This window comes from Canis lupus, chromosome 9 (genome assembly GCF_003254725.2).
Source record: "Canis lupus dingo isolate Sandy chromosome 9, ASM325472v2, whole genome shotgun sequence".
Taxonomy (NCBI): Eukaryota; Metazoa; Chordata; class Mammalia; order Carnivora; family Canidae; genus Canis; species Canis lupus.
The window spans coordinates 25,785,805-25,807,085 of NC_064251.1; the positions used below are offsets into that span (position 1 = coordinate 25,785,805).

Sequence of the window (21,281 nt, forward strand, 5' to 3'; positions counted from 1 at the left end):
AAAAGATATATCTTTTACTTGATAGACATGGTAGCTATTCATTAACATATAAGAAACAGATAAATAAGAACTAACTTACCCCGATGGGAGATTTTCCACTCAACTAACTAGACTTAGAAACTTTTACCATAGAGTAGGGAGACCTCTTGCCACCCAGAGAGAAACTTCTCAATCACACTTCAAATGAAAATATAGCTATATAAATATGTATTCATATATAATGTCTTCCGTTAATTGCAACCTTTACCCTGAACACCTGTTTCTCCTTATATTTCCAAATAGAATAGAATAAATCACACAAAGAGTTAATCTATTTATAATACAATGTAACAGGTCAATATTCTTTCCTTCTCTGAAAAGTAAAAGACTTAAAAACAGAGAGAACTTAGATTTTGCTGGATCCTATTCTAATTTAAATCACTACTTGTTTTGAAATCTTAAGAAAGTTCTCTCTTTATAATTCTAGTTTACAGCCTATGCAACCAACCTCTTAGGATTTCTAAAAGCCCTAAGAAGGTAATATTTGTTCTGTAAAATGGCTTTGATGAAAGGTAATGTATATGCAATACTGAATTATGCAATTAAAACAGTACTAATCCCTTTTGGGTGTTTTCAACATACATTGGATTATATTTTGTAGAAGTGGCCCATGCTATCATGATACTTTAAAAGGTTCAGACGGAAGATGTTCGATCATTCAGAACCCGGAAGAAAAGGCTCTGCGTTGCAAATGGCTTTCCTTAAAATCCCCCAAACAGAGGTACAGTCTGCTGATAAAAGGACACCAACAGCTGCTCAGTTCATTTCACAAACATGAAAAGGAGATTTTCAACTGAATTTAATATTATCTCAAATACTAATTTCCAAAGGAAATCACCAATGCTAATCTCAGTAAACACTGTAGAGTTTTGGCCCTGGATTTCAACGAGGGAGCAGTGAAACCAAACAACCTACATAGAATCTGTATTGCCTCACTTTAAAGGTTTATTTCCTACAATTAAACTGGAAGGATAGGGAGGATATAAAATGATACAAAGAGAATGGCGGTAGCCTTCTCTTTCAATAAATTAGATGATCATATCTAGTCTCTTCTATGAATGCTCAATGGTAGGTAGCTTGTCCATAACGGAGTTGAACACCTGCAGACAAAGGACTTTAGAAATAAAGTATGGGGTTTATTGTGGAAAAGAAAAGTTAAAAACAACAAACAACAACAACAAACAACAGCCTCACACAGCAGTTGTTGTCCAGAGCCTGAACAAATGCTCTCCTTTATTAGGCTACTGATCAGGATACAAAGCTTATTATAGTTATGCTTATAGTATTACTGTGAAATTTCCCTTATAACTAGAAAAATTCTCAAATACTGGACTGAGGGTTAAAGCACTCAAATTTTACATCAGTGGAATTTGCAAATCCACTGAAATTATATTACCAAAACAATCTAAATGGACTGCTTGGCAGGTAACCTGAAAGTGAACTGTGAGGTTAAAGGAATTTTAAATTTTTGAGCCAGACCAAAATCCATTTTAAAAAAAGAAGTAGTTTGGATTGTCAAGCAAAACTTAACATTTGTAGGTATACTAAATATTATTTCTCAACTATTGCTCTAGACTCAAGGTTTTCTGCTTGCTTCAGAAATTTGACAAAATTACTCATATATTCCAGCATTCCAGGCTTTTTTAAAATTTTTTTTTTTATTTTTTTTTAAAGTATTTTTTTAAAAATTTTTTTAAATTTTTATTTATTTATGATAGTCACAGAGAGAGAGAGGCAGAGACATAGGCAGAGGGAGAAGCAGGCTCCATGCACCGGGAGCCTGATGTGGGATTCGATCCCGGGTCTCCAGGATCGTGCCCTGGGCCAAAGGCAGGCGCCAAACCGCTGCGCCACCCAGGGATCCCCTCCAGGCTTTTTTTTTAATATGCCAGTCAGGAGGGACTTTGTTTTGCTGTACTTTAATGAACATTTTATTTTGGAATAATTTTACTGAAAATATTACAAAGACCTTACAGAGAGTTCCCATATACCCTTCACCTAATTTCCCCCAACTTCTTACATAACTATGGTATTTCTATCAAAACAAAGAAATTAACATTGGTACATTGCTATTAACTAAACTATAGACTTTATTTGGATTTCACCAGTTTTTCCACTAATGTCCTTTTTCTGTTTCAGGATCCAATTTAATTGCATTTAGAGTTTCCATTTAAAAAATCTCATCCAAAATACCTGCCTCGCTTTAGCATTAAATGTATCAACTTCAGATGAAAAAGTAACTTCACTTGTGTTTCCTATGGTTTCTCAACATAAGGTGGGCTTTTAACAGTCATCCCTGTGCCAAATATAAGACCATGCCTTTGTAAAGTATACAATAACAAAGGTATACAGCTCAAGGCAGCAAAAACAGAGCGTGGGTTAGTACTAAAAATGGTTGTGGTGGGGGAAACATTAAAAAATATGTTATACATCCAAGCATAATTAGTTCCTGATGATGGAAATGTTGCTATAAGTGTTTTTAGTGTCACATCAAGTGGCCCAACTCCCTTGGGCACACATAGAAAAAAGCCTATAACACTATATAAATAGACACTCCCATGTAATTAAAATGATTACAACTACTCAAGATGCATGGGTGAAAAGTTTTATAGGAGAACCAGCAATTACTGTGGTCATTTTGGATTTGTTTAAGTTTAGAACATCATTTTTCCTTAAAGCATAACCGCAAGTGATCGCTGGATTCATCTGCAGCTCTGAGAATCACAGTTGCAAGAGGCCACTACCATAGTCCAGTGGGATCAGACATAAATGATCACAAACTATAGTGACAGACACTTCCATTCAGCAGCTCTACAATTAGGGCTTAGAACTCCATTGCTTAGAGTGGCTTTCTCACAAGCAAGACCCCTTGCCACTAGAGACACACTTTCCCATTGCAACTTGCTCAGAATCAATATATTTCTATACAGATATATATTCTAACACACAATATCTCCATTAATCACATCCACTACCTCTGGTCCCATTTATTTGTATTTCTAAACAAGATCTGGGGAAACTATACCAAGGGTTCATCTGCTATTAGCTAGTAATTTGCTCCTCTATCCTAAGTGTCATAAGAATTGGGCGCTAGATACACTCCTTAGTATAGTCAATGGCAGGTTCTCCACTGAGTATCATACTGAGGAGCCTATAAGGGGGATGATTTCTCTATTGTTCTTTCCTGAGAATCAAACTCAATTTCATTCATGCTCCATAGAATGATAAGTTGGGAATTTCTGACATTTGGAGCAAAAATATAAAGCAGCTTTGTGTCAGGTGTGAGGTAATTATTTGCTAGGGCTTCCGTGCTATTTGTTTTTATTCCCAGTGTTTTCATTAACAGTTAATGAGTTTTCCCCCTTAATTCTGAAACAATAGCTTGGCCACTAGAAGTTGGCTTTTTTTCTGCCATGGATTCAACCAGCTGTTGCTGCTCCATAAACTTTATGGAGAAGTGAATTAAACTGCTAAAAACTTTCATTTCCTAATTCAATTCCAAATAAAATAGGGCGGGGGGGGGGAATGAACCATGATGATATTCCCCTTGTAGCTATTTTGACTCACAGCAAACCCATCTGATTCTGAACTTACAGGTACTATTTAGGAACAAAAACAGACCATAAGGATATCTTCACCAAAGTAATCAAAAAAAGATGGAAAGCAGTTTAAGCATAAAAAGTAACATGACGGTAACAAATAGATAAAACAGAAATATATGTTTGCTTATTCAGTATATAAAGGCCCAAATGTTTTTCCATGTTAGTATGAAGCCATCATCTTTTACTTCTAATTAATCGTGAGCTATGTTATAAATACTTTTTTCACATCTGCAACCAACTGTTTCTATGGCGTGGTTCAAAATTACCAGGGTTTGCTATCACTTCACCAAGTATCTCTGGATAAAATAAGGAAACTGAAATTAATGTAGAATTATTGACAATTTTTGGCTTTTGTTTTTATTGTTGCTATTAGAAGGCAACACACGACTTCTGACTCTATTTAATATTTAAGAACCCATGAGACACACAGCTCCCTCCTTAAACTAATAAATTCTAAATAAAATGCTATAAATAAAGGTCCCTGATCCAAATACAGTTAGTTTTCATGCTTGAAAGCATTAATACTGCCAGGTTTTCATAGACCAATTTAATAGTAATGTAGTTCCCAAAGCTGAACTAAGGTAAGATTGGAAAAACTGCAGCTTATTATTCTTTATTATAACCATTCACCTAAGTTATTGAATATAACATCAACTACAGAAATAGGTTGGGTACATATGTGCCCATATATGTGAAATGTTCCTTCCATGTAAATATGTTATGGAGTCCATTTGCAACACCAAAGCTAAAGTCCTGTCAACACTTCTATTATAAATTAGATAACATTTTGCACATACTCATGCATTAGAAAATATATGTGTTTCCCACGGAACATCTTAGAGGCTTCACTGATTTCTAAATATCCATTTGGATTTGCGTGGTTAGTTCTTGTGATTAATCCACGTGTTGTGAAGGTCTCAAATTCTTCTCCATTCTCTACATTCTGACTTCCAACCCATCTCTTTTTCTCCTCCTCCTACATCTGGCTATAACTCAATGTATAAATATTCTTTCTTCCTCCCAAGGCCCTGGCAGTGAGTATAATAGTACTGAATGTCATTAAGTCTACAGAACAAATGATAGGCCAGGTAAAGAAAGTTTCCATTTATCTTTCTTGTAAAAAGTTGCCTCAATGAGATCTTAAATGTACAAGAAATAAATTGAGCCTAAGGTTAAGTTATTTTTTAGCTCATAATACTGTTTACTAATTGTATTATTTTCATTATGCTAAGAATAACAGATTTCTCAAGAACCTTTAGGTTATGATTGCCGAGAAGAGCACAGTCTAAATGATCAGAAGTGGAATAAAATTGATTAGATGCTTATAGCACAATCACTATGACACCTGTGAATCCAACAACTGAGAGTAGCACAGCTTAAAAATATTTCCAAAAGAATTACATCTGTCAGTGGGGGGCTTGGACAGAAAATGCCCCTGGGAACCAACTGAAAAGTTTTTCCCCCTCCTTCAGAAAAGTGGTCCTTCATGATGCAGTTTTTCATTTTGACCAGTAGGGTGGGCTGCAGTGTATAGCATCATCTTAGTTCTTAAAAAAGAAAAAGAAAAGAAAAAGAAAAGGTAGCCACCAAGTGAACCCTTCTGTTCCTACCCCTCCCCCACCTGAAAATGCTAAGATTTTTTTTTAACCCTTTTTAGGTTTTATACAGGGTACAATTCCTGGATGTTAACAAACTGGAGGGCTGGCAGCAACAAATATAAACCAGATAATTGTATATGTGACAACACACACTGCATAAGGCAAATTATAGCCTGTCAGCATCCCACTGCTATTGTTCAACTGGTACTAAAATGGAGTCTGCCGAGTTAGAATATTTAGAATAGTAATGAGATTTTGACAGAATTCAAAACATGCAAACTTAAGTTTTTGGTATATATGAATAAATACATTGTAAAATAAGTGCATTTATCATATGTCAACCAGGCAATCATAACCTAGAACTATGGGTTCATAGTTCTGTCTTCCTTGGACCACTGTACTCTCTCTCAATGTTTAATTCTTATTATGAAGCTATTCAACTGAATTCTCAACATGTTTTGACTTACAGGAGAAAGTCAGTTATAGCAATAATAAAACCATTACAGCTTACTGAAATAGTACTGGGCACAGGCTCTAGGTCAAGACTCTTCATATACTATGTCATTTAATTCTCAAAGTTGCAGATAAAGAAATTGAGACACAGGGACGCCTGGGTGGCTCAGCGGTCAAGCGTCTGCCTTCAGTGAGGGTGCAATCCTGAGTCCAAGATTGAGTTCCACATCAGGCTCCCTGCAAGGAGGCTGCTTTTCCTGCTATCTTTGTCTCTGCCTTTCTGTGTCTCTCATGACTAAATAAATAAAATCTTAAAAAAAAAAGAAAGAAATGGATACACAAAGATTATATAACTTACCCAAAGTCACATAAGTGACTCATAAGTGGTAGAGCTGGCTTTGACCCCACCTAGTCTTATTACTAAGGTCTTGTTCTAATCCACTGAGCTGTACAGTCTCCAAGTCTGTACACCTTATAAATTACGATCATTACTCAAAGACAAAGCATACTGAATGACAGCCAATGACTTGAATTTATGACACATGCTATTAATTAGTGTTTTTTCTCTACTTCAGTAAGGTAAATCTATAATCAAAAGTATTAATTATTATAAATAGTAGTAATACCAGTAGTTCCATTAGGTATGGAACTAATCAACAAAGACAAATGTGGTCAGTGATTTCGTGAAGAAAGAGCTGGGATACAAATTTACTGTAAATTTACTGTAGTAGTATTATTGTTGCAGTGATTTTTAAAACAACATTTTTTGGCATGGATTTCATGTTTACAAAATTTAGTACAAGTTTTTATTTTGTCAGATCAATAAGTTAAATTTTTTTTCCAGCACCCTCTGATTTTCTTGCATTCTGGGTATTTCTGACTCTGCCTCATATAAAATGAGCCAACATACTCCACACCCAAATACAGCTTTGACCTGACTTAATTAAAGAATGTACTTCCCTTCTGGTACCATCATGATTTAAGTCTCACAGTAAGAAAATGCCTAAAAATATATATATACCTAATATATATATATATATATATATATATATATATATATATATATATATATAAAATTACATGAGGTGTCTGGGTGGTGCAGTCGGTTGAGTGACTCGACTCTTGATTTTGGCTCAGGTCCTGATCTCAGGATTGTGAGATTGAGCCCATGTTGGGTTTGGCACTCAGTGGGGACTCTGCTTGAGATTCTCTCTTCCTCTCCCTCTGCCCCTCCTGCTCATGCTTTCTCTAATAGATGAATCTTTAATATATATACATATAATTACACACGAATATAGTAATTTTATTACTACTGGTTCATCTTGCTCTCTCCTCCCATCTTTTTTGTTCTTTTCTCTCAAATAACAAATTGTAGTAGATTTTAGCACCCACTTCCAGTTCTGAGGCATTCTAAGATCAGTTATACTCCAATTAGTTTATTAACATCTCTTCTTGAGAGAAACTGTAAGGCCAATTGTATACATGACCTAGGGGCATCCGGATGGCTCAGTCAGTTGAGTGCCTGACTTTTGATTTTGGCTCAGGTCATGATCTCGGGGTTGTGGGACTAAGCCCCAGGTCGGACTCTGAGCTTAGCACAGAGTCTGCTTAAGATGCTCTCTCCCTCTCCCCCTGCTCCTCCTCTCACTCATGCATTCCCTCTCTCTTTATCAAATAAATAAATAAAATCTTAAAAAAAATAACTATGGAATTTACAGGCTAAGGGTAGACATAAAAAAAGTTTTACAGAAGTCCAAAGAGTAAAAATAAAACAACATAAAATAAAGAAAAGATTATGGGTAAAATTAGCAGGCCTGAATACGTGAAACAACTTTTAACACCCTGAAGAGGTTACTTCTCTTTGTGAGTAATACAGCCCCCAATACCACAAAATCTGTAATGATAGACAGTGACAAGATTCAGCCTCCTTGTGCCTACCTCACCTCAAACTGGGATTCCTGTCCACGTACGAAAACAACATGTAACAACAACACCAACAACCAAAATCTCTCACTGTCAACAATTCCATTCAATGTTTGGTCTCTTTTGGGACAGAAGTTTCACATGGAAGAGCATTTCCCTATTTCTAAAATTTATTTTTCCTTTTTTATTAGTATATCACTAACATGAGGAAAGTGCACAAATCTTAAGGAGGATAAGTGGTATTGCATTTTAAGTTTAGGAAATTTCTTATGGACATGAATTATGATCAAGAACTGTTTCAGGCTGGCAAGTTTGTGTAAATACATGTCATCTGATAAGGGTAGGTTCGAAGATTGATTCTGTTACTCTTTGCCTCACAAGAGTCAGCAGTAATTGTAAGCTTCATTTTGATATCATATAAATCCCTCTTGTCCATAACTAAACCATTTCTTTCCTGAATTAGTGATACTCTAGCCATACTGGTAAGCGATAACTATTAAACAAATTTCTGAGAGAAGTATGTGTTGATGGGAAGCACAGTGAAAAGTAATGCTTTATAATTTGAATCAACCATCATCTTATTATGCTTCCAAAAAATCAAACAAATTCACTGGCCTTCAAACCCAAAGACTTAACATATTTACTCACAAAAGGTTTAAGTAGAAAACCAAAAAGCTTTGTATTCAAATTAACCATACATTACACATTTCTCTCAATATTTTGTGTCCAGAACATGAAAAGTCAGTAGAAGGAGAATTTCTGAAGTAGATTAATTCTTATGACAAAATTCTCTGTTTGGAAACTATACTCCTTACCTGATTTTCTGTATTAATTAGTCCAGGGATAATACTCTCTAGGAAAAATCATTTATTCAGTTTTTTCCCTCAACACAAGTTCCCAGATTAATGAAACTTAAAGCACTCATTTATTTACCAGTTATTTTCTCTGCCATTTACATAAAACATGAACTTTCATGAACTTTTAATTACCACATATGGAAAAAAAAGACCAAGATAAAGTAAAAAGGTATTCTTTGTGGGGCAGCTGGGTGGCTCAGTAGGTTAAGCATCTTCCTTCAGCTCAGGTCATGATCCCAGGGTCTGGAGATGGAGCCCTGCATTGAGCCCCATGGGGAGTCTGTTTCTCCCTCTCCTCCCTACTCATGCTCTCTTGCTATCTCTGTCTCTCTCTCAAATAAATAAAATATTTTTTAAAAAAAGGAAAAGAAAGGCATTCTTTATTGGTGACCATGGGTATTACACGATACTACTTTATCATGTTTTTAAATTCTCTTTTAAGTGATAAATCAACTCAGTACATCTATATATTGCTGGCCCTCAACCACTAAACAACAATGAATGCAGTCATTTTTTACCATCATCAGGATCTTGCCTATAAATTCATATGTAAAAAACAAATAAGGAGAGATAGAGAAAAAAAACAACAACCTTGAGTAGATATGAAGCTATCAAATCATGATTCTACTGAAAAGGAGCTCACTACTGTGCTAAATGTAGTTTTTTTATAAGCTTCTTTTTTGCTCCCAGTTTTACTGAGATATCATTGACATATATTATTGTATTAGTTTTAGATGCAACATAGGGATCTTATTATACTGTGTAATGATCACCAAAATAAGTGTACTCAGAATTCACCACCTCACATAGCTACAATTTTCTTTTTCTTATGATGAGAACTTTTAAGTTCTACTCTAGGCAACTTCCACACATACAATACAGTATTGTTAACTATAGTAAACTTGTTTATTAGATTTTTTAAAAAGTTAAGCATGCCCAGAGCAAAAATTATATACATATACCACATAAAAAATCATATATATTATACCATTACAAGAAGGTATATCATGAAAACTCATCTTCCTTCCCTTCTCTTGGTTCTTCTCTCCCGAGGCAACCATTGTGAGGTTTTTTTTGGGGGGGGGGTGTTATATAAATTTTCTATCTAAATATAACAAATGTCTGTGTTAGTGGTATTTTTTAAACAAATGGTAGCATTTGTCCAGTTCTATATTCTGCCTTTTCCTCCTATTCATTTATCTTTCTGGTTCTTCCATATCAGTACCTATTGCTTTATCTCATTTTTCATTTTAACCAATTTTAGTTAAAAAATCATACATGCACATGGTGAAAATTCAAACAGTACCAAAGGATATATATAATGAAGCTTCTCTCACCCCCTCATATAGATATCCTCCTTAGCAGATGTTACCATTGTTAACAGACTCATATGTATCCTTCCAAAAATATTCTGTACATAAATAAAAGCAAGCACATATGCAAGGCCTGTATTTATACACACACAGAAACAAACTGTACACTGTGTGTCTAAATTGCCTTTTCACTTAACAATATGCCTTGGAGAGCTTTACATGTTACACATATATATGTATTATGTTCTTTTAACCTATTTGTAGCATTCCATTAAATGAATGTGACATAATTTATTAAACTAGTCCCCTAATGCTGGACATTCAGGCTGTTTGGAGTCTTTGCTCTTCCAAACAATACTCGTCCATAATGTATTGTGTAGAGAATACAGAAGCGCAGCAGCATATGATCCCAATGATTTCTTCCTTCAACTGCATGAAATTCAGTTCTTTTTCTTGTGTTTCAATACCATTTACTCCAGAATAGGGCATGTAGAAAAAACATAAAAATCTTAGAAAATGTTAACATTGGAAAGAAAAAAGTGAGTCCTTTTACTTAAAAAAAAAAAATCTCTTTTTGACGATCATTATAAAAGAGTGTATTAGTTTCAAAATATGCGGGTCCACTCTTAAAAAAAAAAATCCAAACAGTAGATGTATAGGAAGTAAAATATTTGAAAAGGTATCAAAATCAGTAATTAACTTCAAAAACAACTTGTGTGTATATCCACTTTCTACAGATTAATTTGTATAAAATGTAGCAAATAAGGAAAGAGGGAAAGGCCTAAAGGAAGTCAAGTCACAACACCAGCTGTCAAGATTGTTGATGCTAAAAGGTTGGGCTAAAGCCAAACGCAGGAGTATTCATCCTGTGTACATTTCCCGCTATTAAATTCCCAAAAGAAAAAAAATCCCCCCAAAACATAGAAAACATTCTGGAAGATTTCTTCATAAAAAGTAGTATAGGTTAAGATATTCTAGGTTCATAACCAACACTTGTGTTTATAAAATATTAGCATTCCGGGAATAGTGATAGAAAGATATTTAACAATAAATTACAAATATTGTAAATTCAGACTTTTTCTTACAGTTGCAAACACATCATAAATTTGGGCTGTGTTTCTTTGTATAAATCCTACTTACGACTGTGCTAAAACCTTTTGGCATGAATGCAAAGAGTATTTTCATAAATAAAACTTAGTAAAATCACTGTACACTCCATTAATTTAAAAACACTTCTCTTCAACTTCAAAGGGAAACCCTTTTCTCCTTTTTTAGTGCAAAGATTGTGTTTCTTAGCTGCTTTAATGGTTTGCTTCTTGTAGCTGTCATAACTACATGCTCCAAGTATGTGATAGTAAGAGACGAGAAGTTAAATGACATCTATGCTTCGATTCAACATGTCTCAGACATTACAGAGCAACAAGCTCATAAATCTAACCTTTGAAGCGCCTACCAATAAAATTTCTCCACACACATCCTTTAAGTGCAAACCTCACAAATATGTACATGGCCTTATACTAGGATTCAGCTGGAATGGATGAATTTTACATGAGGACATGTGAAATATATTGTTTAAGTTCTATACGTGGATTTACTCAAATAGCCCTACTTTGAAACATAAAAATAATACCTGCTACCACTTTAGTAAGTGACTATCAGGTGGCAAGCTCTCTTCATGAGGTCATAATCTCATTATAATTTCTTACAGCTAACAAGAATTGTGAGCAATATTTTGTAGATGAAGAGGTTATGTCACTTGCCATAGCTCATGCAGTTTGTAAGTAGAGGAGTTTGGATTCAAATTCAGGTCTGACGTCAAAATTCATGCTCTTTCCATCACAAAATATTAAACTTGAAATTTTTTAAAAATGTTTTTTGTGTCTAAAGTACATAAAGTATTTTATGTTTAATGTGCTACATCTCATTAACAAAAATTGTCACTTTTTATTAATCTCAATATGTATTTCTTTTTCTTTTATCTTTGCATTATGAAGAATTTTAAATGTATACAAAAGTAGGCAAAATAGTGTAATGAACCCCCATATACACGTCATCCATCTTCAACAAGAGTCAATTTATGATTCATCTTATCTCATATATATCCCCACTCCATTTCTTTCTTCCTCTCCCATATCATTTTGAATATCTATTATTTTAGTGCTCAAAATATTATTCTGACTAATAGATGTCAGATATCTATTAGTTTATCTTTAAATAACACAGTATGCATCTCTCCAAGATAAAGACTCTTTAAAAATATAAAAGCTTAACACCATTGTCACACCTAAAAAATCAACAATAGATTATTTTTTAGTTGAAGTATAATTGACATCCAAGCTATTAGTTTCAAGGATACATCATTGTGATTGAATATTTATATAATTATGAAATGGATCCTATGATAAGTCTAGTTAGCATCTGTCACCATACAAAGTTATTACAATATTATTGACTATATTCCCTATGCTGCATATGACATCCCCATCACTTATTTATTTTATTACTGGAAGTCTGTACCCTTCACCTATTTCAGCCACTCTGGTAACCAACAGTTTCTTTCCTGTATCTGTGAGTCTCTTTCTGCTTTGTTTGTTCATTTGTTTTGTTTTTAGATTCTACATATAGGTAAAACTATATGGTATTTGTCTTTCTCTGACTCACGTATTTCACTTAGCATAATGCTCTCTAGGCCCATCCATGTTGTCCCAAATGGTAAGATTTCATTCTTTTTAGTGGATGAATAATATTCCATTGTATAAATATACCTCATTGTCTTAAATAAACATTCATCCATCAATGGACACTTAGCTTATTTCCATATCTTCCATATTGTAAATAATGCTGCAACGAATATAGAAGTGCATATACCTCTTTGAATTGGTGTTTTGTTTTCTTTGGATAAACACCCTGAAGCAGAATTGCCAGATCATATGGTAGTTCCGTTTTTAATTTTTTAGGACCTCCTAACTGTTTTCCATAGTGTCTGCACCAATTTATGTTCCCACCGACCGTTACAAAGGTTCTCTTTTCTGCACATCCTTGCCAACACTTGTTATTTCTTGTCTTTCTGATACTAGTCAATCTGATAGGTGTAAGGTGATATCTCATTGTGGCTTTGATTTGTATTTCCCTAATGATGAGTAAAGTTGATCATCTTTTCACGTGCCTGTTAGTCATCTTATATATATTCTTTGGAAAAATGTCTATTAAACACTCTGCCCATTTTTAAATCAGGTTGCTTGGAGGTTTTATGGATATTAAGTTGCATCTTTATATACTTTGGAATTAATACCCTTATCAGATGTATGATTTGCAAATGTCTTCTTTTCAGGAGGCTGCCTTTTCTTTCTTTTTTTTTTTTAATTTATTTATGATAGTCATACAGAGAGAGAGAGAGGCAGAGACACAACAGGCAGAGGGAGAAGCAGGCTCCATGCACCGGGAGCCCGACATGGGATTCGATCCCGGGTCTCCAGGATCGCGCCCTGGGCCAAAGGCAGGCGCCAAACCGCTGCGCCACCCAGGGATCCCCTGCCTTTTCTTTTTGTTGATTGTTTCCTTTGCTGTGCAAAAGCTTTTCAGTAGATTCTTGACATAAAATATTCAGTGTTCACATTTCCAATTCTCTCATAGATACAAGTTTTTATAGTTTATCGGACTCAAGATGAAAATAAGGTCCACACATTAGTTGATATGCCTTCTAAATCTTTTAATCTATAGCTAATAAGACTTTATAATAACATTTCTTTTTTCACTTTGCATTACTCATTTTCACCAAGCTATATTTTTAGGCATAAATTTACCTTGACAAGGGATATAGGCTTGCCATTTCATGAGATTTTAAGATTTACACAGTGGAAAATTTTCATGTTAAAATATACTAAATGATTTTCTCAGAAACTCTCTATACCACTTATAAAAACACTCAAAAAATCTTCAAGCTGGCAAGAAATTTCACTGGCCCATATTTACCACTATCACAACACAAATGTAATATGAGTGACCATTGGACAAAAAATGACTTTTTTTGACTTTTTGTATGTATTTATATACATAAGATCTCTCTTAAATTTTTATTTAAATATTGTTTTATCTGATTTAGATTCTGGGTCTATGATGAGCAATTTTTCTAATATTCATGATGATGTTTTTCTAGCAATAAATTTTTAATTATAAACATTGTGCCTTGTAATTCAAATTTGATTAAACTATAACTGTTGATTATTAATTCATTTTATAAAAAGAGAAACTAAACATAATAAAGTAAATCAGCTGGCTCAATGCCGTAACGTCAGACTGTCAGCATATCTAAAAGGTAAAACTAATGTTGTTTAACATCTGATCAGCATCATGTTTTGAGTATCTGATTAATGAAATGGTAAAAGCTCCATGGCAAAGATTCCAGTGAATATTCTTTGTAATTTTAAGTGAAACGTTAAGTAGACAAAAAGTTCTTAAAGCAAGCAGGACCTGAATTGTCAAAGGAATCCGTCTTATTAAAAAATAAAAATAAAAAGCCTTTCTCACATTCTCCAATCATATTTGAGCTCATTAAAAGAAGTCTTTCATTTATGTTCCTTCTACATTAAAGTAATAAATTATTTGGGTTGTTTTATTTTCCCCATGTTTCATTCTTTATTAATAAACATCATTCAGGAAGGTGACAGTAGACCGATAAGAAAATTAGGGTGGAAATGTGAGGGAAAGAATTGCCATTAACACTATTGTAAATATGAACTACATTTTCTTAGTATCCAGGTTCCATGCTAGGACTTACACATATTACCACTAGTCCTCATAACAGTACTGCAACGAGATGGTAAAATACAGCGATGAAGAGCATTGGCTTTAGAACTATTAATAAGCATGGGGTTTCTTATTAGGGGTGATGAAAATGTCCTGAAACTAGAGAGTGGTGATGAGTGTACAACTCAGTAATATACTAAAAGCCACTGTCTTGTATACTTTAAAAGGATGAACTTAATATTATGTGAATTATATCTCAAAAAAGCTACACCCTTTTAAAAAAGTGAATGCTATGGAATCAGTATGACCAAGTTAGAATCCTTGAGGGGCACAATCTTTTTTTTTTTTAATTTTTATTTATTTATGATAGTCACACAGAGAGAGAGAGAGAGGCAGAGACACAGGCAGAGGGAGAAGCAGGCTCCATGCACCGGGAGCCTGACGTGGGATTTGATCCTGGGTCTCCAGGATCGCGCCCTGGGCCAAAGGCAGGCGCCAAACTGCTGCGCCACCCAGGGATCCCGAGGGGCACAATCTTGAATAATTTTTAATCTCTTTGTGCCTCAGTGCCCATGTCTGTCAACTGGGTTTATTAGTGTCTATTTCGTAGGGCTGTTCTGATAATTATTTTTAAATTCTATTTATTTATTCATGAGAGACACACAGAGAGAGAGGCAGAGACACAGGCAGAGGGAGAAGCAGGCTCCATGCAGGAAGCCTGATGTGGGACTCGATCCTGGGACTCTAGGATCATGCCCTGAGCTAAAGGCAGATGCTCAACTGCTGAGCCACCCACACATCCCTGTTCTGAGAATTAAATAAGATAGTGCATATAAAGTACTTAGCACAGTATCTGGCAGATCCCCTATTTTATAGATGAGGAAGCGGAGTTTCAGAGCAATTAAGCAACTTCCTAAGGTCACATGACCTTTAGCTAAATGGTTTAGGTGGGATTTATACGAGGTGTTAAGCCTCAATGTCCATATTCTTTCTAACATGCCAAGTATCTTCCCCAGAACAGACAAGACTCTCCCTGACATTATTTAATGGTCACTCCTCCACTCACATTAAACCTGGGATTGAATGGAATGATGGATAAGAAAAATTTTATTTGCAGTCTTCTCTATGCCTGGGCAGTCCATTCACCCAAGCATCTTTCTTTAAAGGTTACCCTTTCAACACCTTGTATCAACTCATAGACTTTTCCATAGCCAGGTGTTTAAATGTAGCTACTCAATAGATTTATAAATAATGGATCTTTTATAATTAAGAACTATTTTCTGGGGTGGGGGGTGGCTCAGTTGGTTAAGTATCTGCCTTTGCCTCAGGTCATGATTCCCAGGGTCCTGGGATGGAGCCCTGAGTTGGGCCCCCTGCTCAGCAGGGAGTCTGCTTCTCACTCTCCCTCTGTCCCTACCCTCCTCCCAGCCCCTCTGCTTGTGTGCTCTTTCTGTCTCAAATAAAATATTTTTTTAAAAAGAACTATTTTCCTTCCAGGCACCAGACTCTATTTTATTTTTATCCTAAAGAACACAAGTGTGTATTTAGGCAATTGCCTAGAGTTAATCAAATTCATCCCATCATCTTCCTGCACGAGGATCCTGCCATAGATAAAAATGATAAGAAAGTTGGAGGCCATCATTTCTGTCCTTTCTCACTCCCTTCCCAATACTACCTAATCTTCCAGGGCTTTCTAAATTCTTCTGCCAGCTGTTCTTATTTACATATTCCTATACTTTTCATATTCCTAAACTGTCCTTTAGTACCTTACAGAAACTTATTATTGCCCCCACACACCCTGCCAATTTCTCTGAAGCACACAGTCAACTAAGATCTGATCAAAAGAGCAAGGTAAAAGATACCCTACTCCCAAAAATGTCTTAGGGGGAAGAGCAAGGCTGAGGGCAAGACACAAGTATGGGTTTTCCAACTTGATCTTCCCTACATTTGCTTCTAAATGAGCAAAGAGTTTCCTATATATATCCAGTCATTGTTGAGAAGCAAATGCAGCTTTCTGTTCTTCAATTGTCCCCTTGGCTGCTCTACCTCTGTCCTCTTTCTGAGAAAGGCTGGGTGGAATTTGCCACAAACCGGAGGATGACTGCAATGCCACTATTACAAGACTCTGGTAAGATCTGCCCTTTGTCTTTGTAGTCCCATACAGTTTCTTGTGTTCAACTCTAAAATTCTCTTCTCTTCTCAATACATTACTATACCATAGCTCTGACACTAATTCTTTATTTCTCCTTTAGGTAATTAATTCTACCTTCACAGTTCACATTCATGTTCTGCCCCCTGTGGATTTTGGTTAACATCTGTTAAACCCTGAACTATATGGGGCCATTGCCTGAATAGCATATTTCACACTTTGCAAAGCAAACTGCTACATTATTACATATAATTCTCTATTCTTAGTCTACATTTTTAGCCATAAGTGCTTTAGGACAGTGAGATATACAGTAATGCTGCATCACATTATTTAAAATATTATAAATACCGTTGACTAACTTACAAGAGTCAAAAAGTTTTAAACATGTAAGATTTTTATTTCTAGTTTGCTTTTAAAGAAAAGCCTAAATCGACTTCAAATACACTACAAGTTTGATCTAGGAAAATTAAATTTTTCGTAAAACTAGTATCATTCCTCACAATTTGAGTTTAAGGTATTACTGCTCACTGAGAATGGATACATTGATAATATTAAGAGAATAGAAATAGGAAAACTAGAAAGTTTACAATTGATTTTAAAAAGTTTTAGAGCAAAATAGTTCATAAAGCTATTTGTAAGCTGGATCTAAAACTCTTCCTGATTCTCTGAGAAAATAAAAATCCTCCATTCATAATAGGTTAAGAGTTAATATTCAGAATATGTTTCTGATATTCTCAGTCAGAGCACTAAAAAGAAAAATATATATGTACACTTTAAAGACATCCTTTCAAGTTGAATTTGGAAAAAAAATACAATTTTGAACCTTTTAAAAATATGTTCTAATGCTCTCCTTTTTTTTTTAATTTTGCACACAGCTGTCTGTTGTAGTTTTTAGAATCATGCCAGATGCTGGGTTCATCTAGCAAAAGCAGGAAAACAATGGTTTGAAAGCAATTAGAAGCACCAAGGCTGCAGTGAGGCTCATATTAAAATGTGATAACACTGCTCTAGTGGGAATTTCAACACTACTCCATTTCTGACATTTCTCTGCTGCCAGACAGGCAGGCTGTGTGGAAGAGCACTGTGACCAAGGAGGTAACATACTGGAATTTATTTCTGGAGCAAATGAAGGATCAGCTGAGTTGGAGCCCTCCCAAGGTTTTTATTATGGACTCGGCCACCATTTTATTTGAATGTTAGTGGATCCTGTTGGCATCTGACAAAGCTCAAGGAGTGAAAGCATATTATAGCTTTGGTTCAGTAAAATAATCTAGCACCAATCCACTCAGAAGGCAGATGCATCAGAGCCTCTTGTTGCTAAAAAGCAGGGTGGGGGAGCCCAGCAGGGTGAGGGTTAATTAAACACTCCACTAACTTTCCTTAGAAATGGCTAATACCATTCTGTGTAGAAGCTTATTTAGAAGACGCAGAAGTCAACAATACTATCCACACATTTTTAGTGTAAAACCATAAATGTCCAAAAAGCACTCACCTTGGGGCTGCAAATCCCAATAGTACCTGAAATACAAGGAAAAGAATAAAGATAAATCAAACTTGTATTTCAGTCTTGGTTGGCATATATGGTAGAGACAGCACCTAATCTAAAAGGCTTGCTAAATACTCGTAACTAGCCAAGGCACTTTGAGAAAAACCAAAAGCTTGTCCCTGAGATTTGAAAGATTCTCAGTGGCATTTAACTCACTGTAACTTCTTTTTTTTAAATTTTTATTTATTTATGATAGTCACAGAGAGAGAGAGAGGCAGAGACATAGGCAGAGGGAGAAGCAGGCTCCATGCACCGGGAGCCCGATATGGGATTGGATCCTGGGTCTCCAGGATCGTGCCCTGGGCCAAAGGCAGGTGCCAAACCGCTGCGCCACCCAGGGATCCCTCACTGTAACTTCTTAGACCGTTTTGACCATGTTGCTGGAAACGTCCTACGAGGTTACAGCCATGGTCCAGAGTTTCTCATCAGCATTTCTATAGGCTTTGAGTATGACAGTTCTTTCTTGTGACAACCTGTCCTGTGTATTATGGGATAATCAGCATCACTGGTCCTCAGCACCTAATACCAGTGGCAACCCCAGTTGTTATGACAACCAAAACATCATCTCCCTCCTCCCCCATACACAACTTCAAATAATTCTAGGCCTAAATTCTTAATTTTGCAGGTGAAGCATGAACAACTGACTCAAGGTCACCTAGCATTTTAGTGTCTGTGCCAGGAGTGGGGCTCTTGCAGTCCACTGTATCGTTCCATCTCCTCTTTTATTTTGGGATATTGGCAAAACTAACAACCCTTCAAGTCTTCAACCTAATGAAATGGCATTGACCAAAAGGATCATTTGTAAGTCACTTATTTGGAATGTAAATTGCATTTCCCCCATAGAAACAATGTTATAAAGGATGGCTACCCACAGAAGTCTATTGTACTTTGAATTCCATTACCTCCTACCTTCACAGGAACCTTATATTATTCTATATCGATTTTCTCTTGTATATATGCAACCTCTTCCTCTCAACTTGGCCCTTTCCATCAGTATTTATGCTTGCATAAACATAAAGCAAACTTCTTCACTTCCTTCATATCCCTCTACCTGCTGTCCTCTTTCCCTTCCCATCATAGTGAATTTTTAAAAAGTGTTGTCAGTAGTTTTTCTCTGTTGTCTTACCTCCTACTCACTCCTCAACATACTCCAATCTTGCTTATAGGAACCACACATTAATTTCTGCTATGGATATAATTCCATGTCACTAAATAGAATGAATATTTTTCTATCTTCATCTTGACCTCTCAGGAGTGTGAATGTTCATTTGAACACTTATTTTCCTTGGGAGAGAGTTCAGAGTTTTTAATTAAATTCTTAAAAGAATCCATAACCCCCCTCCCCAAAAGAAAAGATTTTTTTAAAAAGGCAATACATAGGTAATAAGGTGTATTTTCCAGTAAACACATGATTGAAAGAAGGTGAGGCTACTTTAGAGACAAATATCATCCCAGTGAGTATCTAGATTATTTCTTTATAAGATGAAAGTTCAGGAGATGAAGAAGTAGGAGATAAGAGGGAGTATGTTGCCATAATTCAGAGATGCATTTGTGGGAAATTATCAGAGATAAGGAAGGCAGGATGAATTATCAGAGATAAGGAAGAGAAGATGGGGAAACCTCCTGGTTGACTTTTCTTATTCCTTTCTTTTACCAGAACAGTTCTGGGTAGGCGATCAGGTGAAGGAAAATATAAGATACTTAGATGAAAGGGCAGGGAAAGTTCAGGGCAGCTCTGACACCTGCAGTGGAAAGGGAGAGAGAATGAGAGGAGGAAGGGGTGGGAAAGGTAAACTGCAGCAGCTGGGAAGAAGGATGTCCATGTCAATATAAAGGCATATGTAGGCTGAGAGTGGTTATAACTTAAAACAAGTTGTATAATATTAGTGCGACAGGTCAATCTTCCCCAGCAGACGGTGCAGCTTCCCACTGTACATTGGCCACTATGAAGAGTTTTTTCATAAATCTCTTTTAATAAAACACAGCTAATCAAGCAAATTATCAAAGGGGAGAGCAATTTTCTATCTTCTCTTGCTGTTTCCCACCCTCTCTTGAGGCCTTGCTTTAGCCCTTGATTCCAATCATTACTCAACCTCCAATTCAATATAAATAGAAATTAGATGTGAGCCTGTGCAAGGGTGTGTGTGTGTGTGTGTGTGTGCATGTGTGTGTACTTCTCCTTCCAAAATGTATTTGATGCAACAGCAGGAACATTGCTACTAATGTTCTCATCTACTCACCCAGAAAAAAAAAATGGAGCCATGCTTGTAGCAGTTAAAAGGCCAACTCTTGGCAAATTGTTAAGTAAGTGAAACATGTTATTATCTCAGCCTTTTCTTTTGTCCTCTCTTCCCCACAATCCTCACTCCAATGCACACACATATTTCCAGTTCCCTTCTCTATCTACTGTAAAGTGACCCTAGTTTCCTGCTTTCTCTTTTTAGTTAAGATCTTGTAAGTTCACATACACTAAGAATATTGCTTCTGCCAATAGTAGCTGTATCATGAGAAGGCTGATTACAGATAAAGAATTCAACTTAACAGTATTAAATAAAGTAACAGGTCTATCTAGTTGATGCTAAAAAGCAGAATCTGCCTTAATCTTGATGATGCCATAATTAAATATTTCTGTCATTAAAAATCATATGAACTTGACATGAAATGGTATGAAGTGGAACGTTAGTTCTCTTCATTTTCAGAAGGTATAAAACAATCCTGCTACCCTACCTTTCCCTCTTCTTCTTACTATACATTTTAACTGTACAACCCTAAAGAAAGTTTGTGTACACACACAAACACGGAGGATACTTCTAAAAAGCAAAGCCAAAAGGTGAGCAATCTTATCCCTCACTGAAGGGTACCATAGATTGTTCTCTGCTGGACACAACACATTTAAAGTCTTGATCTTGTCTCATTAAATATATCCTATGGATGGACTTCATCACATTCTCTGGAAAGATGACCCCACATTAGAGAATTCTACACTCCTTAGGAGGCATTTAGTCAAATCCTGCCCACATCTTCTAATTCTTATCTTTCACTCTGAAAACAATTA

The 21,281-nt window shown here is 35.7% G+C and overlaps 1 protein-coding gene across 2 annotated transcripts in view; it reads right to left on the reverse strand.

Moving 5' to 3' along the window:
• SKAP1 (src kinase associated phosphoprotein 1) overlaps positions 1-21,281 on the reverse strand; it is a 287,224-nt gene that overhangs the window by 205,400 nt on the left and 60,543 nt on the right. For both annotated transcript variants that reach the window (XR_004818749.1, XM_025439745.3), the window contains exon 3: positions 18,173-18,198. Coding sequence is in view for 1 of the 2 variants with exons in the window: in XM_025439745.3 (XP_025295530.1) it covers positions 18,173-18,198 (26 nt within the window). In the remaining variant the exon portion in view is untranslated. The remainder of the gene's footprint in view (positions 1-18,172; positions 18,199-21,281) is intronic.